Raw genomic sequence first — 24,567 nt, forward strand, 5'->3', positions numbered from 1 at the left:
AATAACCAATATTACGAAAATTATATGATTAAATTGGTTTAATTCTTGTTTTCCAGTCTTTATATGGGAATTCAGTATAATGGTGCAGTTTGCAGAACTAATCACATATAGAAAATGTGAGGTCGAGGCCAATAATTAGGCACGTGTAATCGGGTCGCGTAATCTCTCTACATAATTCACCCATCACAGAGCCAACATGTTTTGAATAATTGACACAGAAAGGTAAGAATTACTACTTATACAGAGTCTCACCTCCTGTATAAGGAAATACTAGCGAGATTTCTGTGAACTTTTTTACGATGATCATTGGATGTTGAACTCTCGCCCAGCCCACAGTGCTCGATTTGAACTGGTATCTGGTATTACTGTTGTACATTATAAATATTTCTTGAACCTGTCTGTCTTGGTGAGAGCAAATGTTAATGAGAAAAGGAACGCGTTTGCAGTCAAATTGATTTAAAAATACATTTTTATATCTGTCCTGTACAAGGTACTGTAATGAAAATATGACTATTAGTATGTGGAAACGCCTTGGGTTAACTGATAAAAGTTTCATGTTTACAGAATTAATAAGGGACAGTATCGAGGCATTTGTTGTATTCCAACAAGATGTGTTGGCATTATTAAAATCTTAACATTCTAATACATTACACATTCACATATGCTTCTGTATGCGGTGTTACATGTAAATATTTAATGACAGAAATGGTTCACTGTTTGCATGAAATGTATTTGGTAGAGTGTGTATGAAATGCTGGTATTATTGCTATTTTGATTAATCCTTAAGTTTTTCATCTTTTTTTAATTTTTAGATGTGCTACACTATGTGTTATACACATGGTAATGGAAATGTAAATGTTGGAACGAGCTGATGGGCGGTGATTTCAAGGTAACTCACATACTGGGTGTGAGCTCGAGGAACAGAGAGATGTGTAAATACTGTGCAATGGAAGCCTGATCTGACCTTGACCCACATGTCTGTAAGCTTAAGTGTGTGGGCAATATCTTTGTTAAACATCATAACGCTTTTGCTTTTCCTTTTGCGCAAACAGTCACTCAGGCTTTTGGACTGGGAAGTAAATGTTGGCAGCAAGCTTTGAAAGTGAAAAAATGCACAGACGAAGGAGAAGAAGCACCAAGAAATATCTTTATTTTGGTATCATTTCCATAGTCATCATTGTACTCATTGCATTGCGACCATGGACATATAGTCTTAAATGGAAAAATGAATCAAAGTATATGAGATGCATTCATAGTAATGAAGAGAAGGATAATAGTGAGATATTTCAAGCCTATCCAGAGTATAACAAGGATACAAAGGTTATTCTATTGTGGACACATTTTTTTGGCTCACAGACCTGGTTTATACCTAAGCTTGGACGCTACATATTAGACAGGAACAACTGTAGTCAGAGAAACTGCCTTTTTGTCACTGACAAATGTTACTTGGACAGAAGTGATGCCTTACTCTTCCACGCATTCCAAATTACCCAGTTCCCGAGACCAGCATTCCGACTGCCACATCAACGGTGGGCTGTGTATGCATTAGAAAGCCCCTGTTATCATGATTTAAGTCCAATCAAAGGCACACCCTGGAATGGGGATTTTAACTGGACTATTTCCTATAGGTTTAATGCTGATATAACAGTATATCATGGGGAAATTTTCAAACGTCCTAGCCCTGTGCATAATGATTATGATGATATAATGAAACTGAAGAAGAAACAAGTGGTATGGATGGTCAGCAATTGCCAGACAGAATCAAAAAGGGAAAAATATGTAGAAGAGTTGGCCAAGTATATACCAGTTGATATAATTGGAGCGTGTGGAAAACTACAGTGTCCACATGGAGAGGATTGTTTAAAAAAGATTGCCTCAGAGTATAAGTTTCATTTGAGTTTTGAAAATTCGTTATCAGAGGATTACATGACAGAAAAATTCTTTAAGACCCTCCCTTATCCAATAGTTAATGTAGTCAGAAATGGCGCTAATATGGAGGCTTATCAAATTCCATCAGATTGGTACATCAACACTAGGGACTTTGAAAGCCCCAAAAAGTTAGCTGAGTACTTGAATGCACTTGATAAAGATGATACCAAATACATAAAGTATTTAAAAGCTAAGGAACAGTTTTCTTCAATTGATACACAGGATGAGTATTGTAAACTTTGTGAAAAACTCCATGATCCAAAGGTGCCAGTTAAGCAGCAGACTGATCTCTACACTTGGTGGAACATGGACAACTCAGGAAAAAGTAAAGCCTGTAAAGAGCCTTCAGATTTAAATTTTTAAAAAAAGAATATTTTTTCTAAATTGATGGATGCATCGATTTTGTTTTTTGGGTATTTAAAATTTACTTTGCAGTTATTAGACATTCTGTGTGATTTGTCTTTACACTTGTACCGTTTATCTTTAAGAGCCAATTCAGAACGGGACTAGCAAGTCAGCAGATCCAATATGGCGACCCACTTAAAAGCTTGCTGCTTAATTCTCAATAAGACACTGAATAGATTCCCCACGGGGATTATGCAACAAGCATTCTAGTGGGTTGGCCATATTTGATCTGCGGATCTGTTAGTCTCTGTTCTGAATGCGGCCTTTGTGCAATGTTACAGTATAGCTCAGATGTTGTGTACCTGTACACTCATGTATCTAAGACCAATTTGTTTTGTGGTGAGCCAGTTTATTATTATTATTCCTAATGTATTTGAGATTTTTAACAAATTGCAATGTTTCAAAAGTTCAGGGTTGTGGTAGACTCAAAATAACCAAGATTTTTTAAAAGTGTTTTCTGCCCACAGTCATAAGAAAATGAAGTGATGATTGTTTATCTAGTCACATGGTATTCATATTAACTCATTCATTAACTTTATCAACCTGTCTTAAATGATATTTAGACATTTATATTTCACTTTTTTGTTTAACATATCCTTGATATTTTCAAGCTTATTCTTCTCTTTATAATAATAATTTATTTTTATATGGCGCATTTCATTTAAAATAGCAATGCGCCTTGCAATCTAAGAGCTAAATATTACAATTAATAAAGATTTAACAATACGAAGTTGAGAGCTAAAAACGCCAAATTTTAGTCTTGATTATAAAATTACACATAGCTAATCAAAAACTTAATTTTTTAATTTTAAGATTACTCTGAAGGCTAAAGATCTAAAAGAATAAAAACTGTTTGATCATTAATGATGCACTGTTCTTGAAATAATATTATAAGCCTTTAAAAGTCTCTTGAAATTTTCTAACATGCTGTATAATAACTTAACACCTAGCAACACCAGGCATTGTTTGATTATCTTCTCAAGTTCAGTGCGTTCCTGCATAATTACTTATATGTATTATTTGTTGAGGGTTGTAGTTCAAATAAAATATTTTACAATATCATGTCTTTTTGTCCTTTAATAACAGCCTGGAGAAAAAAAAGGGGGAGGGGGGAAATTTTGCTTTACAAAAGTCATATTTAGACTGCTGTTGTGAATGTGACCTAATAGTCCTCCATAAGAAGTTGATATGTGGCAATTTCTACAACCGGGGTTGGGTGTGCATGGGAGGCTCTGCAGAGTTTCATTTAGTAAATGGGGAAAATCCACGCCACCATTCTCGGGTGAAAGCTGACTATAATCATATGAAAAAAAAAAAACTTCATTCATTTCTATTGAAATTAACATGGTTGATGAAATCTAACTTTGTGAGTCAATTTAAGCAGTAATTTAAATTAACTGGTAAATTGATGTGTAAAAAAAAAGTTTTGCAACAGAAACCGCTACAATAAGTAAATTGGTACAATAATATTTATTAACCAAATGTAAGAGCTTTCACAACAATCCCTATAACTGTCATGCATGTATGAATATAAAGAGGCTACCCATTTATCAAGTTTCAGCATAAGCACATTTTCAAAATGAGATGTGATTATCTTTATGGATGATGTGATCCACTGTGCTAATATAATTATAGTGCAAAGATATATTTAGCTGTGCCTGAAATATTGTTTCCTTAATGAATTATCATTTTAACTGATACAAACAAAAATCTAGGTAAAACTTAGTAAGATTTCTGTATTTTTGTACATTAAAAATCCCCTTCATTTGACACAGACAAACAGATTTCCCAATAATTCTCCACATACAATCATTTTAATTCAAACCTGTTTTCAGTTTTAATTCTCTTTAAACCAACAAAATGGAGTAGCAGCAAAGGTGGGTAGGCGAATGGAAATTCCTGTGGTAAGTCAAGGTGAATTCACTCCATGAAATAAGTATCCAAAGTTTTCTTTCAACACAAAATTAAGAACAAACATTTTAGTCAGAGAAAATGACATCCCTATTATGTGAACAACATTGGGATTGTGACCTTGACTAAGTTAGTCCTTTATTTTTTAGCCTTTCCTTGAGCTGCCACCTTCTCCAAAGCAGCTTTGATTTCCTCGTCACTAGCCATATAGTAGTGCTTGATTGGGGTCAGGTCCCCGTTGAGCTCATACACCAAAGGAATACCTACAGAAGAGAATGCATTTAGTAATAACAAAAGACAAGGATTGAAAAAATTGTTGACAGAAGACCTCACATAACCAGACACTCTCCTATAATATATTTGATTTATAGGTCCCAATCCCTTTTAACAACAAAAAAATGATATACCTGTATAATAGGCTTTACATATAACTGATAAAAATAGCTGACCCAATTACTATGTGTATACAAGGTGTGCTGAAGCAGACATATAAAACAAGTCCCCATCTTCAAATTTTATTCTAAAAAAGTATCTATTATAATTCAATGACATTTCGCTTATTACTACTTCATGATTTTGCCTCTGGATCATATAAGTCTTGACAACAATGCCTGCAATACCCCTGCAGTGATTAAATTAATTTTTTTTCAAAAATGCAATGTCAAAATAAAATACATAGAGGCTTAAATAGTAATTTAGTCAGTAAGTTGATTAAGCTGGCTTCTTCACTTGCATGTTGCTATAAGTCTCTGTTTTTCATTACAATATAGCACGTCTTGTCATCTACAAGGAATGTATCTTCCTAGAAGCTCTAATGTCGACATTACATTTGCCTTCAGTGACAATTCAAAAACCATGCACTTGTCTTGCCAGGCCTCAATGCTGTGATTACTAGCAGAGTATTGTAAATGTGATCAAGTTTCTTTATTTATTTGGACACACATTACCCATGATGTTCTTTTTCAACTTAATTGCATGGAATGTGCCCCTCCCCCTGCAATTACCAACTGAAAGTCTGACTGTATGAAGTGTATTAAAAAATAAAAAGACCAAGATGCTATCAAAACTAAAAATAAACACCTTTTTTGTATTCAATACCACATGGCTTTCATAAAGGCAATTGGGTTTAAGCTTTTTGTTCCACAGGTAACATCATGAAGTTGTATAAAGAAATCTTGTTGAATTATACTTTTTGAGGAGAATTTAAAAATGATAGGAACTTTCTATGCACCCAGTATATACTCTTCAGATTGAGCATGATGGATGTCAAAAACTACCTCTGTAGATTTAAAATCACAAAAAAAAGTTGTATGATGATAAAAGAGTTACAAATAAGAAAAGGGTATTGCTGAAGTTAAGTTTTCTAAATGATAAGTGAAGCAACATCAAAATAAATGTAGGTACTGCCAAAATTCTATGCAGCAAATATCTTTCATTTCTAAAAACTTGGCACAGTAATCAATGTATGGTTGTTTTGAAAACAAAACGTCCATTCTAAACTACATAGAAGTTGATAATTACTTGATCACTATGCTTGACACTCAAGAATATAAGGTGAAAGCAAAGCAAAATTCTAGGCAACAATGAGTCAATGAAAAATTAAATGATGAAAACATTCTGGACTATATAGATACTGTAGATAAATGAAAACAATATAAAGAAAAATCAAAATGCATGCTCATTAAATAAAACCAGCAATCAAGCTTTTTGGGTCTGGGTGATTGTTATTCTACAAATTACATCTTAAGCTCAATATATTTTTTATTTGATCCTATTTAAACATTTGATTTTATTACAGTAAAATGAAAACTTTATAATCTGACTTACTTTATTACATATAATCACGATTCTTGTTTAACTTATAAAATGAGATGAGTGGGGAGGTAACTAGAGATTTAATTTTCTTGTTTTTATTCTATTGTAAAAAAATCACATTTTCAAAGATTAAAAAAAATTAAAAACCCTTAAATGAATTCAATTATGTTCTCTCTTTCCCCTATAAAATACACTTAAAGTTCAACATTCCCATGGCATTCAAAATGCTTAAACCATTATATGTGCCACACCATGCACAAGCAAGCTACAGGGATTGGTGCAACACAGACAATTCATCCACATGCAAGAAGCAAGTCACCATGCGTTTTACAAACAGATATCCCAAGAAAATGTATATACCAAGAGACCCTTTTTCCCCATAGATGAAATGAGAGATATTAATTTGTAGACAGCGTGTCTAAGATTTGAAGTGAAAGATTGTTATAGCATACTACAGGTCCAAAAGCCTAATTTTAGATTGTGTATTACCAGGAAGGTAGGATTGCTCCAACTCCTCCTGTAAAAAAGCATTTGGTTGATAGTCTGTAATGAAATAAAGAAAACACTGGTAATGAGAATGATTATAAAATTTCGGCAGTTTTTATTCATGGGTCAGTTTCTCGGGGATTTTCAATTGGCAAAAAATTAATTAACACTGCAATATTTATGATTTAAAGAGGTTAGAATTAAAGTGACATTCTAAAGTCATTAAAATCATTCAAAATCAGGGGCGAGAAATACACTTTCATCGCTTTAAAATGCTGCTTAATAACCAAGTCATTTCCCGAAACAATTTAAATGCAAATAATGTATTGTTTGAAATTCAGCTTTTGGTGAGTGGTTTATTAATTACATATATATGCATGATGATTATACTTCAACAAATGAGAAACAGAAAAGCACAAAGCTCCCCATGCCTTGGGTGCACCATGCTGAAGAAAGAGTGAAATAGCTGTGAACTGTGCATTTAACAATAAAAATAATGGAAGCAAAAGCAAACTACAAGCAAATTTGATTATGGTTTAGTAATCAATATTTGAAAGGGGCCAAGAAATTGTCCACACTTAAACTTTTTTTTTACAACATATGATTTACATCATATGACTGGCTCTTTGTAATGACCATTTTTCAAAATATATATATCTGTCACTTGAGAGGGAAAATAAAGCAATTCCATTACCCTTTTAACTTGAAAACTTGTAAGAAAATCTTCATAAGGAATTGCCTACTACTGATATATCACATATGATAATTTATCATAACTTGAAAGTAAACCCCTAATTTCTGGTAAGCATCCAAATGTCCAACTTTCAACAAGTTCAAAACCATTTCACAATGAAATGCAGGGTATCTAAGAGTACATACCACAATGGTTTAAAAGCAAGCCTGAAATAACAGCTCACTAGAAAGGCACAAAACCTCCAGGGAGGAAGACAGCAGCTACTGACAATGAAGTCTGACAGATCATCCACAAAAAGCATATAAAATATGATGATGAAGTATTCTTTTGCTAACCTGTAGGTATATTGAGTTCAACAATTTCAGAATCTGAAACACTGTCCAAGTACTTGACCAGTGCTCTCAGGCTGTTTCCATGGGCAGAGATGAGGACACGTTGGCCAGACTACAAACAAGAAAATTACAATAATAATTTCTCAACTGAAATGATCTTGCAGGCAAACAAACACTGATTAAACGGTATGCAGAATGTTTAATACTGAAAAGTTAAGACAATATTGATTTAGCAATTTATGCTGACTTAACATACTGAAACTAAACATCATTTCAAAATGCCTTATAGAATATCATCAACTTCATTTGTGTGCTATAGTTCTCCTGGGCTGGGTTGGATGAAAGGCGTATAGCACTATACGCCAGATAAATCAGCTGTGTAAATTATAATTTCTCCAATCGACTAGCAGCCTAAAATACAGTTTCACTATCACATAGGAAAAATATACTTTGAACTCCTATTGCTCTCTTCACCACTACTGTAGCAGGTAATTGAGTTATACAGTAAGTTTAAGTATCCTATAGGTCAAATTTTTATAATAATATAGTTTTGTAAATTTTTAATGTAATGCACTTACTTTAATGGCTGGAACAATAACATCGTACCAGTATGGAAGTACTCTCTCTACAGTATCCTTCAAGCATTCTGTGGTGGGAATTAGACGCTTGTCCATATCCTGAAATACAAACAATGTGTGTATGTGTATTTATTAAATGAGTACATCAATTTACTAAGTCTATTTGGCAACACAAATTTCTTTCATTTTTTTCTAAAAAATCAATGTCTGGACACAAGTTAAAATAGACCTTCAGAAATAAGGAAAGCAGAAAATAAAAAATTCAAATAAGAAATGAAATAAAATCGGCGAAAAGCAGGAATTCCATTGCAAAATAACAGCAAAAATATGAATCGCTTTATATCATAAGGTATGCATGAGTAATTTTCCTGTATAGCATCTTTTTTATCACCGAGAGAATTCCATGTAGAAGAATTGTTTATTCAAACTGTAAGATCCCTACTTGATATCTGCGGTCATGACCAGGCCAGCGGGGATCAGACACTTCCAACTGTGGTGGAGGAGTATCATAGGACCTACGCCAGATCTAAAAGAGAAAATGAAAATAAGTGGCACACAAATATTATGACTCTTAGTGCTTTTTCCAGATAAAAGACATGAGTGCTTCAAAAAAGACTTAACACTTTATGCCCTATAATATTTGACCAATAATAATTTTAAAAAAAATGAGAGAATGAAAGTTTTGAATGAAACAAAAAGCCAAGGGATTTCATTAACCCATTTCTTACCTTGACTTGTTCTTCAGAATGTTTGACAGCTGTTTCAGATTTGTTAAGACCTTGTAATGCACCATAGTGCCTTTCATTGAGTCTCCAGTGTTTGTGAACTGGGATCCAATGAAGATCCAACTCATCTAGTACGATGTTCAAAGTTTTCACGGCTCGTTTCAATACACTGGTAAAGGCTACGTCAAAAGTATAGCCAGCCTCTTTTAACATCTGAAAATCAATCAGTGTTGAGACAGTTTAAAAGTTAATTATTCTGAAAAGTGAGAATGATTGGTTGTACAATGTGTGAAAATCTTAACAATTTTTCTTGTAATATTCATTCTATTGATAACACATCAAATGTGGGTCATTTCAAAAATTATTTTTAGGTTATTTTTTCTACAAACACAATATTTTTCTTTGTACCAGATTACAGGATTAAACTGGTATTTTATTATGAACAACTTTTATGGATAAAAAGTTAAGTTTAGGAAGGACATTCATAAAGGATATAAATAGGGACAATCCTGTTTTGATAAGTAAAAATTCAATTTTAGCAAATAAAAAACAAAGGTTAAAATGAGCTCTTTTTGATGTTTTCATGGCTAATATATTGAAACAGAAAATTTAATTCTTGAACAACAAATAACACAGAGCATAAAATAAAACTTCTGCACCTATTGACGCCACTGTAATCATATATTTAATAATCATCTTTGTAATACAAATAGCACACATTTAAATCTGCTTTTTATGTCGTACATTAGTTCTTGGTGAACTTCCTTCATCAGCATGGTGTTTCTTTTTCTCAACTTTTATGTTTGGGATGGTGATGTTTTACCTTTGTTATACAAATAGCATATATTTGAATCTGCTCTTTATGTTGTACTTTACTTCTTGGTGAACTCTATTAAACAGCATGGTGTCTTTTTTCTCAACTTTAACATTTGCAAGATAATAATGTTTTAACCTTTGTTATACAAATAGCATATATTTGAAACTGCTTTTTATGTTGCACATTAGTTCATGGTGAACTACATTTATCAGCATGGTGGTTTTTTTGTCCAGCATTTGCATGATTGTCCAATTTAATTTAAAAAATAAAATAAAATACAGTAACTATACTATTCCAAGCAAGACATTTGATTTTTTTTTTTTTTGTATTTCACAAATTTTTATTATTAGTTTATTTTAAATTAACCATTTTTTTTTTCAAGTGGCCCATATAATATAATATTCCAGTTGCAATCCCGACGTTATAAGTTCATTCTGACATTTCATGCGAATCTTCATCATTCTCTGAGATAAAATTTGCAAGTCCATAATCACTGGCTAAGTGCAAACAATGGGATGGGGATTACGGATATGTAACATTCCACTCGCATTCATCATTCTGCAAGTAACACTAGAATAAATCATTAATGTACTGTATGCCACAAAAAGAAAAAAACCAACTTCACCTTTGCTCCTGCTATAGCTTCACCGACGCCGAAATCAGACAAGTCGACATCAGTCCAGCCGGTAAATCTGTTCTCCTTGTTCCAGACGCTCTCTCCATGTCGCACTAGAACAATTTTATAGTTTGCCATTCCAAATTCCCTCAATCTACTCGAGCAGGAGAGTTGTTTGAAGGTTAGCAGCTTGACCTTGATTTTCGCCGGCAAGGTGAAACGAACCTCCAGTTGGCGAGAGTGAATGCTAACTTGCATGCGTGGTGTCGCCTCTAACACAATATCAAGACCAAGACTTCCTCTTCCACGAGAGAAGCAAGATGTCTCAACAGCCGGCGAATGTGGCAACTTTGTTTGCCGATTTGCATAAATTTGGGCAAAACCAGGATTATGAGAAAGCACTTAAGACTGCAAACAAAAGTAAGTACACAGTCTTGGGTAAGAAAAAGCTTCCTCTTCGGTCATTATAGTGAACTAAAATTAGGGGTGCCAAAAATCAACAGCCATATTGTTCTCTATTACCACTAATGCTAGCAAATAGAGCCATTTCTTTTGTTATGGTATCCATTTAAAGCCCTTCAATCCATTAGTATTTGGATTAAGAGTGTCAGTTTTTATGAAGATTTGAGATTTTAAATGCTTTCAATTTCTCGACAGTTCTCCAAGAACTTCCAGATGATGTCACTGCGTTCCACTGCAAAATTGTATGCCTGGTTCACCTCGGGGAATTTGAAGACGCTCTCAAGAAAATAACATCCAGTAAACATCAGGGGTAATTTCATTACACTTTCAAGACTACTGAAGCAGACATTGTAAAGATTGTTTTTTGAAAGAATAATCCTGATATTATCTGATAATAAATTAATTTATATATTAATTAATTTATAAATTATAATAAATTGTCTCGGCATGTGAATTAAATAGTTTTAGAATGGTTTTGCAACATTTGGTATCATTGCAACCATGGACCAATGGAGACAGTATGTTCACTTTAAAAGGCAATTAAATACAGAGAAATTGCAACTTTCCAGAGAACTCGTCTTTGAGAAAGCCTATTGCCAGTACCGTTTAAACAAGACCAGTGATGCTCTGGTAACACTGAGGGAGATTGAAGATCCAGACGTCAGGGTTCAGGAGTTGATGGCACAAGTGGTAAGTGCTCACTGCCTTGGGATCTCTGCTCAAATTTATAGGGTACTTTTATTTATGTCTTCAGGAAGAGATTAAAAGTATTCTCTAATTAAATGCCCTGTCAGAATGCAGGTTAAATGTAAATGAGCTATTGTTGGCTGTACCAAAAAATATTGATGGATTTCCAGCTCATCATTTTTACCCATTGTAATGATTGTTGCATACATAACTACTCAAAGTGCTGTGTACAACATCACGTGTGACCTCCTCATATAGTCAGAACATTCAACCTCAGAATACATGCGATTTCACTATCTCTATAAAATATGGAAAATAAAAGAAAATAAGGAAAAATGTGAAAGTCATACATAAGGACTATTTCTTTGGGGATCTGACTGAGTCATGTTTAATAAGTTATCAAATAGAATTTTGCCCGGTGCTAGCATTGTTAGGTCGTTTGAAATAAATGTAATGGTGTGGATATGTTTATTGTTGCTGCTGAGATGCATGAGTCTTTTTGTTTAAAGTCTTCAAGAGCAAATTGACAAAGAAAACTTTAATGCAGTGGATTTAATTCGTATTATAAGGTTTGGCAATTATCTTTAAAATTTAAATTTTATTTTCAGCTGTACAGATTGGAGAATTATGAGGAATGTTACTCACTGTACAAGAATTTGGTTAAGAATTCAGAGGTAAGTTTACTAGTTAATGATGTTATTATTAAGTTAAAAACTCAATTTGATAACAATTAGGGTAATCTTTTTGGCTGAACTTTACATTGTAACTCACACTTTAGTCTGGATATTGTATCTTTTTATTTCAAGGATGACTTTGAGCAAGAACGGTACACCAATTTCTCAGCAGTTATGGCTGCATTGCAGATATCAGGAACACAAGATGTGGTATGGGACTTCTTTATACTCTGTTTATAAGATAACTAATGAATGCTTTTTAAAGCTTCAAATATTTAATGGCATTGTTAAACACTACAACAATTTTACTACATTAAGTGAGATTTAAACTTGTTTTTGCCTCTTTTAAGTTTATTGTTATTTTAATGTTTTAATAATTTGATGTTACATAGGAAGACCTAGGACTGGAAGAAGATAGTTATGAACTTTTGTACAACAGTGCTTGTCTCCATTTAGCCAAAGGATTGTACAAAAAGGCAGAGGATAAGCTCAGGAAGGCAGAAGGTACAGTAAATAACATACTTTAGGAAGAAGAGTTAAATTAACATTTCCTGAATTGGTATTTATCCAGGAACATCTATATAATACAAGCTTTTTTGTATCTTTGTAGAAATGTGTAGACAGACTTTTTCTGAGGATGCTGATGCTACTGAGGAAGAGCTAGAAGATGAATTAGCTATCATAAGGTGAGTAAGAATTTGTGTTGGTACAGCTGAAATTGGTGTTTCATTTCAGGTTCTGGCCGGTCTAAACAAAGGTTGACAACAAACCCATCAGCGCAGTTTTTTAATGACCTGTAGCCAGCAGGCTTGTGAAGTAAAAGTTTATGCAGGGAAGATGTTCAGATTGATCAGTATGCAATTATCTATTATTTTTCTGAACTTAATGATTATCTTAATGGCTGTTTATTATTTTTAGGGTGCAGCTAGGGTATGCATTACAGATGCAAGGAAGAACAGAGGAAGCCTTGAAGCTTTACAACCTGGTTGTAAAACAAAAGTAAGTGAAGATAATTGATTTTGTACAGTGGTTGATACATGTGCTTACTTTTATATACACACTTGAAATCAGGTTGTATGTGAAAAATAAAATTATTGTTTTTAAGTTGTTTAATAATATCCTTCAAAATCAAATGAAATAAAAATTAAAATGCCTTTTTCAGACCCTCTGATGCTGCCTTGACTGCTGTAGCATCAAACAATGTTGTCAGTCTCAACAAGGTGGGTTGATTATGAATTTTAAGACACTGTGTTTATAACTTTTTAGCATCAAACAATTCCTTACTATGGAGCAGTTTATTCAGTACCAAAGTTTTCATTTAAGATTATAAGATTTAACATTGCATTCATCCATGAGTTTTTTTCGCAGCATTTAGTATATCTTACAGTAATCATTTAGAGTTTTGTCAGTATTCATTGATGCAAATGCATTGGAATGGCAATAATTATTATATGTGTATTTATTTTATTTTATTAATACTATTATTATTTTATTCTTATAATTTTGTATCAAAAATTAAACAAATTTTGATTAAATCTTTTCAATATTTGACTTTCAGGACCAGAATGTATTTGATTCCAAGAAGAAGATGAAAACTGCTACATCAGAAGGAGTACAACAGAAGCTTACTTCAGCTCAAAAACAAGCTATTCAGCTGAACCAGTGCTTGCTTCTCATGTATACCAATCAGGTAGGAGAAATCAGTGAAAGAAGGCAAAAGTAGTTTGTAAGGAGCGAAAGTAACACATACACATTTAACTTTGCCTTAAAAGCTGCACACAGACATGTATTATGTATATAATTGATTCTGTATCAGTGTCACCCCTACAGTTGAATCCTGATTAAGCTTATTAGGTTCAGAATTGCCATATGGATTTTATGTGTTGATAAACCAATTGTTATATTTTGTAACTGTCATTATGACTTTTCACATTTATGCTTGTATTTGTGATAGTATATGTGGGAGTTTTTTTGAGGATTCTTCAAGTCTGCAGTTGAGAATATTTGGTAAATTTCTTTGGTAAGGATAATATGGCATTCTGGTTGCTGTTTTTTCAAAAGTAAAGAAGTTAAACAATTGTCAGCTTGATTACAGAGAACTTAATTACCCTCTGTAATTTACTGTGTTTTCCCATAGGGTGAGCAGTGCCGTAAGAGTGCTAAAGCTCTGCAAGCCATGCACCCAGAGAGTGACAAACCTAGTCTGATCATAGCAGCTCAGTGTGTCAAGGATAAGCAGATCCCCAAAGCTGTAGAGGCTTTACAGGTGAGAAGAATTTTGTGGGAAATATTTACTATCTTAAGCCTGTTACAAACAACATTCTACATTTAGTTATCATTGACAGTTACAGTCAATGAATTAAGAATTGGTGAAATATAGCTGAAGTGGCAAGGTTTACTAAATATGTGTATGATTCTTTACGTTGAATAGAAATGACATTATTTAGTTGTCCATTTGATATCAAGCACAATCTTGTTGAAATGATAATTCTATAAATGAATAATTTATAGAGTAAACTGTTCACAGTAAAAAAAAAACTGCTTAAGAGTTGAACCTAATAGAATCTGCGATAAAGATGAAAATGAATTCTCTCTATACCCCTGTTTGGCTGTGCCGTACCTTTTGTACCAACTGAATTAACCAAATCTCCATTGTTTTCTATATAAAAGGAGCATGTGTCCAGCCATCCAGAGCAGTCTGTGAGTATCAAGTTGACCCTGGCCCAGCTGAACCTTCTCCAGGGGATGGTCTACCCAGCCTGTGAGAACCTCAGGGCACTGGGAGAACACAGCTTCAGACCAGGAGTGGTATGGAACTAGATCTTACATTGATTTCCATTGTAACTGGGATACAATGAAAATGCTTATATTGTGTTTTAGGTAATGATGATAAGAAAAATTATATAACTTGAAAGAGACTAAACATGTTTCATTGATATCACCTTGATGTGTTTATCCTTTTGTAAAAATTGTTTTTATGAAGATGGATGTGTAAATGATTGCGTGTTCTTATGTTTTTTACAGGTCTCTGCTTTGGTCAGCTTGTACTTGAAAGAAGAAGACAGAGCCTCAGCCTCAGAGGTGCTGAACCAGGCTGTTGATTGGTGGAAGAAAAATAATGTGAGTTTGATATTCCACCCCCTCCCGCCCCAAAAAATACAGAGAAAATTGAAAACATGAGTTCTTTTAGGAAAGCAAGTTAAACTTAGTACCTCTTTGCTAGGTAATTTTTAGCATTTTTTTGTTCTTATATGGCTTAAGAAAGGAGTATTTGTATTTAGGTGATGCATGTTCAAATGAAACGTTAATTGACCTGTTGTTAATAAAATAATGTAATTTTTACAACATTTTAGCCAAACTCCGAAGAGACTGCTACTTTGATGACATCCAATGCCAACTTCCAGCTGCGATATGGCAGTGCAGAAATGGCTGCTAAATTGTTGGAAGAGCTAAGAAAGTAAGAATGGCATTATGTTTACCATTCAACTGTTATTTCAGTTTAAAATGATTATTTAAGTTAAATAAACAATATTTTCATGTTCTTTGAAAGTTAACCTCTTTGATATACTTTTCCAGACAAAAACCGAAGGACAGCAAGATATTAGCCCAGCTTATCAGTGCTTACTCTAAGTTTAACCCTGCCAAAGCACAGGAGTATCCTTTTCCGTTTTCAGTGTCTAGAAAAAATGAGCATATCCCTTAGATGTTCAAAGCAAATTTATTTTAGGATATTTTTGCATTAATGCACAGGGCATTATATCTGTGGTTTAAGAGAATATTGCACAAATGCTTTTTCTCAGTTTGATAATTATTGTGATCATTTGTAGAAAGATTTTATAAAGGGCATAAATATATTATACTATTAATACAAAACAACAAGCAATTTAGAAAGTCTGTATAATATGATTCACCTAAGAAGTATTGTTAAAACTTAACCACTCCCTAGACTTAGCAAATCCCTACCCTCAGCATCGGAGATTGCCCAGGAATTGGATGTAGAAGCTTTGGAAAAGTCCATCAATGTCATGGGACCTAAGTACATTAAAAAGTCGACCAAGGTGGAGTCGCCTAGACCGTAAGTCTTTATTAGATGTCTTTATTACTTTACATTATAAAAATAAGATGACTAACCTTACAGTACAAGGGTCATGCAAAACATGTAGGTATAATAATTGCTGTTATAGAAACTTAGTCTTGCTCATGTTTTATTTTACCCCTCAACAGTTCGCTATTCACTGCCACATTTGGCTGTAGTAGTACTTTTATTCTCAATGGCATTTCTATTCTAGTAATATATTTTCACTTACATCTGCAGCAGACAGAAAATTACTTGACCAATTAGTCATCAAATGTTTATATTTACAGTGGCACTGACGATGAGTTGCTTCAGAAGAAAAGAAAGAAAAAACACAAGAAGGGTAAGAATTTACTATAAAAACATGTTTGACATCAGTAAAATTTTCGATTTCATCAGAATTTTTTTTTTGAGTGATTTTAGTCGGTAGATGATGGAAATGCAGATTTTTAGAATCTAAAAGGTAACTTTTGAGACCTTGGCATATTTTGAATAAATTAACCAACCCATCAGAATAAGGCTTGAATATCATGTAGCATGTTTAAGTATGCACATAAAATTTTTAATTTTTCTGATAAAGAGAGGGTATTGATACAAAGCAAATGTAACATAGGAAATCAAAATTTAAAGTATTTATACATTTTCTTTTTTAATGTAGGTAAGCTGCCTAAGAACTATGATCCTGGTAGTGATCCTGATCCTGAAAGATGGCTGCCCAAGAAAGAACGGTCTTACTACAGAGGCAAAAGAAAGGACAAAAGAAAAGAGATTGGTAAGCTATTTATACTGCTGCTATCACATATTGAAGCATTACTTTGAATGCACTACAGATACCTTAGTGCTGTTCTATTTAATAAAACAAAGATAGGTGGTCATATCAGTACATAAGTAACTGATAAATAAATAGCAGTTTTGCCAGATTTTTAGATACAAAAACTGGGCCATCACATCATAAAGCACTACAGTTTTTTCTCTTTTTTATTTTTCAAAATTGCAATGATAGTTTCTACAAAACTGCAGGTTCACATAAAGAGTTATTACTTATTATTTTATCAATTAATTAATTTTATCAATTATATATTGTTATATTTTTTGTTCACAGGCCGTGGAGCTCAGGGTGCAACTTCAGGTGGTGCTGACCTGTAAGTATTTTAAAGTTATAGGTGCTACTGTGCAACATGATAAACAAAAAGCTGAATGCCATGTCAGCATAATAACTCAAATAAAACGGGTGTTATTGTGAACACATTTCCATTTGTATCATTTAACAGCAGCTGGTACTAAATAGAAACAGGCTGAAAAATTTGTTACTGTGTGCCTTTTCTAAAATAATGTTCTCCATTTGCAGAGATGCCAGTAAGCCTAGTGGTGAAAGCTCAGCCTCCCCTGCGGCTGGGTCTGCCCCTAGTCCCGTAGCTCCTGGACCCAGGCAGCAGAAACCACAGTCTGGGAACAAGCAGAAGAAGAAAAAGAAGGGAAGCAAGTGGTAAACTCACACCTGGCAAGAATGTAAAACTACAAACTGCTTTGGATATACGTACAAAGTATGGAGGCAAAAATATTGTTTGAAAAGTCTAATGGAATTATTGATGCATTCTGACATATTTGTTTATGGTGGTGATGAGGTCATTGTGATCAGAATGTTGTCAGACTCGACTTTCTTACTGAGTGAATTTTCTACGATTATGTAGAAATATTACAGACAAAGTGGGAGATGAATCTGTAACGATTTGCCACAAAAAAATCTGAAAATGTATTTTGAAATTGTTTATTGAAAAATTTTCCTGAAAAAGTGAATCTTTCAAAACGAAAGTGCTGCAGGAAACACAACCTGCTAACGTGTGGTTTCAAAGAATATTTACTGGACACCATTACATTAAAAAAATACAAGAAATGAATAGAATATCAGTCATTCTGGCATAGCTACATCCTCTTTAGAGGTAGTTTACATTAGATAAACATGCACCATTTCAATTTTGTCGAATCTATTGGCTTGTCATGATAATAATTTGACATGACCTTTAAGTAAATTGTGTCCGCATATTAATCTAGTCTTTAACTCCACAGTTACATGTAAAATTTAATAAAATAAAGATACTTAAAATGACAGTTGTTTTCAGTGTTATGATAAAATCTTAAAATCCATTGGCATTTCATCTTGCTCATGACCAGTTGTATAATTTTGCAGATTCAAAACTAGGAATTATTGTAAGCAACAGGGATGACAAAAACATCTATAGCTGAGATATGTTTAAATGCAGTCTTCAACTTATCCTAGTCTACTGATAATACTAGTGCTCCTTACAATGTGGTAAGTGGGCCCAACGCTCACACTGAAACTAGAAAAGCACTTCTCCTTACATATATACTAACAGTGACAACTCCCTACATCGAAGTGAATATAACACTAGCAGCTACTAATGAAAAACAATACAACAGATTTTCACTACTTAAACAGAAGTGCAATATTTGCATTTAAGCATGGAATTATCGTTTCTAACTAGGCTACTTTGAAAAGCACCGAAAGATCCCCAGCTTTGCAAGGGAACTGACACTAGCACTAGACGTGCAGTGTTCCATTATACAAGGAAAAACATTTTAAGTATGAAAAACATTTCAACATAGAAAGTAATATGGCATTAACTTTTAACCTTCGTTGTCAATAAAGTGAGCACCCCATTTAACAAACTTGCAATAAAAGATTCTAAATTCAAATAAACAATCTCAAGATTTTTATATAATACAAATATAATACATGCAAAAAATCAAGAGATTCTTGACTTTAAATAGAGAAAATTGCTCCAAAGTGAAATATCCACAATATAAATGGAATGAATGAGTTTTCAACAATGAAAGAACAGAGACTAGGTATATAATGCTGCTAATTAAAATGCTGGGTATGTATTCCCTCAAAGAAATCTGTTTTTTGGAATGAATAAACTAGTTGAGTACATAAAGATAAACATTATTAAACATGGTAGAGAAGAAATGCACAAAAAGGCTAGAAAATATGTTTGCAAATCTCATTATCTCTGTGACACTCGTGCAAAATAATTTCAATAAACCATAATAACCAGTGCAGGGTTAAATGACATTTACTCCTTTACAATCATTGACACGTGTATACACATATCACTTTCAGACAACTGGAAATTTGATCCATTGCACTATTGGAAAAAAGTGGTTTGAGTCATTACCATGTGAAAGACAAGCCCTGATTAATACACTCAAATGTGCACACAAACCTAAGGGTGCATTCCCATAGATTTTAGATTGATCTATCCCCGTGGGGTGTCTCGCTAGATTACTGTCAGATAATCCGGCTTCAATGTCCGTCCCGCCTACTACAAGCTGTAAGGGGGTAATTAACTTTCGTGTCTGCTCGGCTGACAGCTATTTAGCATGAACCCCCAGGGAGTTAGGTCGATCTAGTTGGATCGATCTAATCTCTGGGAATGGGGTCTAAGATGAAGATACATACATGTCACTTGTTACGTCATGTTTTTGAAAAAATATTGTTCCAAAAATAACAAGTTGTTCATTTATATGCATAATTGGACTCCTTACATAAATAACCTGGACTTGCACAACCGAGTACTTATTCTTCAACTGTTCCATCTATTTTCTTGTGAACTTTGCTTTAACCTTATCCTTAGGTCGTGACACTGGCAGCCATTTGTATTCCAGGCACTGCCCTTCTTCTAACTCCCAGGTAAACTGAGAAATGAGGGAGGTACAGATGGTCTGTAATTGGATAAAATGACATTAAAGTAGTTCAAATAAGCATTAAAACAGGTCAATTTCATTAAAGTTAGAAAAAAAGTTTTTATAAAATTCTGACACTGGTAGCTGAATATATATATATATATATATATAGCCCTTTTAAGACTTTTTGTAGCCAGCATTATAAAATGAAAGTGATCAGAAATGAATATTTTTTTGTGAAAATTGGACCTTTTTGAGAAATGGCATAAAACCTTTTTCTGCAAAAATGGTCAACCCACCCTCCCCTGGCTAAAGGCCTGTTAATAGTTGAAAAGTGTAAAGAAGAATCAATACATAAGAAGTAGTAATACATCTGATCATCTGATGTAAACATCCTTCTTTCTGCAAAACTTACTCTCAGCATGTTCCACATAATATGTTGTCCCACACAATCCCTTGCCCCACCACCAAAACAAAAAAGTGAATCCTTGGACAGAGAGCTGTAGAAATGAAGAAATAAAATCCACATTTTATCATTTTTTTTCCACATAAGCATGCTGAAATATTTTTCAACTGAATACATACTATTTAAACTAGAATTAAAGACGAGAAAAAAAATTGAAAAATTTCCACAAAGATAACTTATATATAACCAACACCAACACCCAACTCTAGCATATATAAATTTAGCCAAGAGAATACTCCAAGAAATCTCTGCAAAGTAAAATCTCTGCCAAGTAAAATCCCTGAGACATAATTGCACCATTTACTGTGGTCTACTAGTACCTGTTGCTCCACCTGTCTGGCCTAAAGTTATCAGGGTCTGGGAAGACTTTGGGGTCCCTGTGTGAGGCATGGGTACAGTACAGGACAGCATGACCATGAGGAATACGATAACCAGCAGATAAAACTAGGTCCTGTTTGTTGAAAATTAAATATAAACCCAAGAATTACCTTAAACTGAAACATTGTTCTAATGACCTGAATTTAAATTGGTTTTCCTAAAAGAAACTTAAATTGTTAAGAATTCGAAGGAAAATTATGCATACAAGCCTTTATTTTATTGCCAAAATTGTTAATTCAGCAAATGTGAATGAGTAAAGCATGCAAACAACACAATCTGGGTGGCATGGTATATCTTGGAGGTGAAACAGGAACATACACTTTTACTACAGACTCTACAAAGATTTCTTGTAAGTTTGTGCATATAAAACTAATTTCAGACGAAACAATTATACCTTTTTAACAACTCTCCTTCCTCCAGCAAAAGGTGGCCACAATCGTTGCACTTCTAATAACACAGCATCAAAATGCTTTTGATTATCCAACATGTCTTCAATCTCGTATTTTGACATCCACTGGGATGTGACAAGGACAAAGGAAGTGACAAGAGAGGCGAGAGCTTTTGGCACCAAGGCTGAAGTGAGAAGCAGTAAGTGATTGGCTGCGAGGATAGGAGTTTTGAAACCTGCTTCTCTGACTTGAAGAGGAAATGTAGCATCTGTGTCTTCTGCATGAAGTTTTGTCTGGATTATTTCCAATAATAGTTTCTGAAAATGAACAAGTAAATGTTGGCAAATTGTTCCAGTAATCACATCTATTGAACTAAATGGAACAGGCACTTTTGTAATTACAATGAAATATCTATCTTTGATACATGATGCACATATGAATACAAATAAAGTGAATATGACTCGGTTTGTTCTAGTAAGACAATTTACTTACCTTTGCCTCAAGTGCCTTGGAATATGTTGATGAGGTGCCAAATGGAACTCTGAAGTTCACAGGTACTGATATTATGCCTGTTAAATGAAACAATATCACATTATTCTTTGTAGCATCATCCAATCAAAAGTAGAAGGACAAGGGCTTTTAAGTTAAAACATTTAACTCCTAGTTTCCGATTTGAAATCATGACAATTTTTAAATAGCATCTTCCACAAAAAAATCAATGTAATAGGCCTTTTCATGGCAAAAAAGCAATTTTCCCGTTACAAAACCACTGAGAAAACTACAATCTATGAGTCCATTTTTAAGTTCTAATTCATAATGAAAAACAGTAAAATTCACAAGCCTCTTCCTCTATTGATAGAGTGATTGGCTCAAAATCCTAGAAATTTAGAACTCAATATTTACTTGTAGACTCCAAAGTCTTAATTCTGTGAACAGTTTTGTATATACCTTAATTAAGCAAAAAATTTGAATAAATCCAGGGAAAAATCATTTTGCTATATAAGGTTCCCCTCCTGATTAATAGTATGTGTCTAAAGTGTGTAACTTTGCTTACCATGCCAATGTGTTGTCGTCAATTCACATATTCTACTTGCAAGTTCTTTGCTTTCTTCAAAATCAACACCAAGAAAAAGTGTCAAACATATTTCTGTTGCAAGCTTTTTCACCATTGTGTAAGCACATATTGTCTCCCTGGAACAAGCAATTATTAAAATCACATTAGAACAGATGCTGACGTGTGTTATTCAATCAATGGTATTTTTATTTTGGGTATAATTAAAATCATTAAACATATCAATAATTTAATAGTCTCTTTAATTTTTACATGACCACTGAACACTTAACAATTGCAAGAAAAAATGACTATGTACCTCATAGAACTGAATATAGATATTTAAAATTAATTGCATTTTTTCTCTTTTGTCATTATTCATGCGTAGTTTTTTATGTATAATTATCAATTTGTCATACCTTGTTTCTACACCTTGTAAGTGCTTTTCTACTAACCTGAAATAGGAAAATAAATAATCAGAAACATAATGGGTCACTTTTTAATAAATCATATAAATCATTGTGATGAAAAGAAGAAATGATTTTATAATACTGACTACAATTTAAATGTCTATTTACCTTTCAACTATATCTTGAAAATGGCCTACTGTTGTTTCATCAAGCAACCTATGAAAAATTTTCCGAATGTTATCAGCTTCTTCTCCTGACAAAGAAAAAAAGTATTCAGCAAAAGTATATCCTGCATCAAGTAGATACATAACATTTAAAACAAATTATTAACCAAAATAACAGTGCAGACAGTCACATTTTATAAAGTTTTTACCAATAATAAAATTTTAGACAATAATTTATTCATTTTAACACATATTTGCATATTTTTAAGATAAAGATTTAAGCATTCTAACACTTTCTTTACATCTTCCAAAGGAATTTAGGACATTCATGTATACATACCATTGGCAAATAAGATGTTATCCCCTAGAACATTGTGCATAAATACTTTGTAACCAAATTCTAAATGTTCTCCATGATCTGAAGGAAAATATCACATACATTTAATGTCGCATGGGCACACAGAAAAATTGCACATGGGTACAATTTATATTGCATAAAAGTTAAAATAACCTCAGATAACGGGCTTTTTTAATGCCCACCTGCAGTAGTCATTTTAGTATTAAAATACTAGAATGCCATTCACTTGTGCAAATGGCCAAACAAGTGAATTTAAGCCACACCTGAATGATAGTTTTAAACCATTTTTTCAAACATGTATTCCTTCAACTTTTTTTGTAAGAAAAATGACAATAATCAACATTATAGAAATGGAGAAAACATGTTCAAGATAAATAATTACATTTGTAAGCCATATGTACCTTTTAGCAGTTCATTCACCATAGAATGATCTGCAACAAACACTGTAGGTGTATTTAGTAATCTTGAGATAAATATACGGGAGTGATGCTGGTCAATTCTTTTCAGAACAAACTGCACAGCATCTTTGTAGTATTCATAAGACTTGTCCCCAACCACAGGCAAGCCTGCACTGCCAGGAATGTGCAGCAACTTGCTGGTCATTTCTTTCTTGCATCAGCTGTATGTCTTCCGTTTCCCTGGTAAGAGTAAATGTATTCAGACTATTTGTAAATATACCTATAAACAAATATACATGCATATACACCAGATATTTACACAGTAGATACTCAAATTTAGAATGACAGGAGCATTTTATTTATTTATTTATATATCTATATTTATTTATCTATTTATTTATTTATTTGCTATTTTAATCGTTAAAGATTTTTCATTTTAATAATTTTAAGGAAAGTCATTACCATTACATTTTACTTACAATAACAATATTGAGATATGAACTCAAAATACCTTGTAAACTTAACACAACAGATAACTTAATATATGTTAAAAGTCATACTTAATTTCAAGGTAAATAAAAATATGTGTTTGTTAACAACTGTTCGAATTGAAAAAAAAAAAAGCCACGGTCTATGCCAAAAAGCAATGGCCCGTCAGAATACTTCCCCCTCCCACCCACAAACAAACTAATCAAAACTTGCATACATAATAAAAACAAATAGATAATTTTAAAAGGCATAAATATACACATTGTTCCATACATTGGATTAATGATGAAATGAATAGATAGTATCAATATATTCACAATGCCCTACTGTACCTGTCAAATCAAATGTCAAGTGAGGTGTTGGGTACAGGCGACTTCCGTCATTGCAGAGCATATGTCAGCACTTCCAAACCCTGTTGATTTGACACATGTTCTGTTGTGATACTCAGCAGCATTAAAATTTTTGTACTCAGTTTACATTTGTGGAAAGGGTATTGACAAACAGCAGTTCGCGCTCCTTATCTATGTCAAATCTTCCGTTTCCTTCATACGTG

General features: G+C 33.3%; 4 protein-coding genes across 6 annotated transcripts; 2 read left to right on the forward strand and 2 right to left on the reverse strand.

The window, feature by feature from the left end:
- Window positions 1-64: 64 nt before the first annotated feature.
- On the forward strand, window positions 65-3,393 carry LOC106178696 (lewis-type alpha-(1,3)-fucosyltransferase). Its single transcript, XM_013561989.2, has 2 exons — window positions 65-222; window positions 813-3,393. The coding sequence occupies exon 2, from the start codon at window positions 1,081-1,083 to the stop codon at window positions 2,290-2,292; it is 1,212 nt and encodes a 403-aa protein (XP_013417443.2). The 5' UTR covers window positions 65-222; window positions 813-1,080; the 3' UTR covers window positions 2,293-3,393.
- Window positions 2,314-10,540, reverse strand: LOC147764280 (uncharacterized). Of its 3 annotated transcripts, none has more exons than XM_087005318.1 (7): window positions 10,318-10,540; window positions 8,879-9,088; window positions 8,593-8,676; window positions 8,151-8,249; window positions 7,576-7,684; window positions 6,550-6,603; window positions 2,314-4,508 (listed from the first exon to the last, which is right to left on the reverse strand). In XM_087005318.1, the coding sequence occupies exons 1-7, from the start codon at window positions 10,444-10,446 to the stop codon at window positions 4,384-4,386; spliced, it is 810 nt and encodes a 269-aa protein (XP_086861444.1). In that variant the 5' UTR covers window positions 10,447-10,540; the 3' UTR covers window positions 2,314-4,383. The 3 variants fall into 3 exon arrangements, with proteins under 3 accessions (XP_086861444.1, XP_086861459.1, XP_086861450.1); XM_087005333.1 differs by having other exon boundaries at window positions 6,550-6,577; window positions 10,318-10,539; XM_087005324.1 differs by lacking the exon at window positions 6,550-6,603 and having other exon boundaries at window positions 10,318-10,538.
- LOC106178686 (signal recognition particle subunit SRP72) lies at window positions 10,539-18,315 on the forward strand. The gene is made up of 20 exons (XM_013561976.2): window positions 10,539-10,728; window positions 10,966-11,080; window positions 11,340-11,460; window positions 12,066-12,131; window positions 12,264-12,341; window positions 12,524-12,635; window positions 12,742-12,817; window positions 13,050-13,130; window positions 13,294-13,351; window positions 13,690-13,821; window positions 14,269-14,397; window positions 14,802-14,939; window positions 15,156-15,251; window positions 15,485-15,588; window positions 15,708-15,785; window positions 16,078-16,206; window positions 16,497-16,549; window positions 16,865-16,978; window positions 17,309-17,348; window positions 17,555-18,315. The coding sequence occupies exons 1-20, from the start codon at window positions 10,629-10,631 to the stop codon at window positions 17,694-17,696; spliced, it is 1,962 nt and encodes a 653-aa protein (XP_013417430.2). The 5' UTR covers window positions 10,539-10,628; the 3' UTR covers window positions 17,697-18,315.
- Window positions 17,959-24,549, reverse strand: LOC106178695 (uncharacterized). The gene is made up of 11 exons (XM_013561988.2): window positions 24,347-24,549; window positions 23,529-23,765; window positions 23,110-23,187; window positions 22,774-22,858; window positions 22,615-22,650; window positions 22,199-22,335; window positions 21,637-21,713; window positions 21,150-21,461; window positions 20,698-20,828; window positions 20,327-20,411; window positions 17,959-19,950 (listed from the first exon to the last, which is right to left on the reverse strand). The coding sequence occupies exons 2-11, from the start codon at window positions 23,728-23,730 to the stop codon at window positions 19,825-19,827; spliced, it is 1,269 nt and encodes a 422-aa protein (XP_013417442.1). The 5' UTR covers window positions 23,731-23,765; window positions 24,347-24,549; the 3' UTR covers window positions 17,959-19,824.
- Between the last annotated feature and the right edge of the window lie 18 nt (window positions 24,550-24,567).

This window comes from Lingula anatina, chromosome 1 (assembly GCF_051362555.1).
Source record: "Lingula anatina isolate TDL-2025a chromosome 1, LinAna3.0, whole genome shotgun sequence".
Taxonomy (NCBI): Eukaryota; Metazoa; Brachiopoda; class Lingulata; order Lingulida; family Lingulidae; genus Lingula; species Lingula anatina.

Bases quoted from the DNA above. Each gene is read 5' to 3' on its own strand.
- LOC106178696 (XM_013561989.2), top strand. From the start codon at position 1,081: ATGTTGGCAGCAAGCTTTGAAAGTGAAAAAATGCACAGACGAAGGAGA.
- LOC106178695 (XM_013561988.2), bottom strand. From the start codon at position 23,730: ATGACCAGCAAGTTGCTGCACATTCCTGGCAGTGCAGGCTTGCCTGTG. The intron at 22,859-23,109 runs GTATGTATACAT...TTTCTTTGTCAG, and splicing joins TAACATCTTATTTGCCAATG to GAGAAGAAGCTGATAACATT. The intron at 21,714-22,198 runs GTAAGCAAAGTT...TTCATTTAACAG, and splicing joins GACGACAACACATTGGCATG to GCATAATATCAGTACCTGTG.
- LOC106178686 (XM_013561976.2), top strand. From the start codon at position 10,629: ATGTCTCAACAGCCGGCGAATGTGGCAACTTTGTTTGCCGATTTGCAT. The intron at 10,729-10,965 runs GTAAGTACACAG...ATTTCTCGACAG, and splicing joins ACTTAAGACTGCAAACAAAA to TTCTCCAAGAACTTCCAGAT. The intron at 15,252-15,484 runs GTGAGTTTGATA...ACAACATTTTAG, and splicing joins ATTGGTGGAAGAAAAATAAT to CCAAACTCCGAAGAGACTGC.
- LOC147764280 (XM_087005318.1), bottom strand. From the start codon at position 10,446: ATGGCAAACTATAAAATTGTTCTAGTGCGACATGGAGAGAGCGTCTGG. The intron at 7,685-8,150 runs GTAAGTGCATTA...TCTTGTTTGTAG, and splicing joins TTATTGTTCCAGCCATTAAA to TCTGGCCAACGTGTCCTCAT. The intron at 4,509-6,549 runs GTAATACACAAT...TCTCTTCTGTAG, and splicing joins GGAGCAATCCTACCTTCCTG to GTATTCCTTTGGTGTATGAG.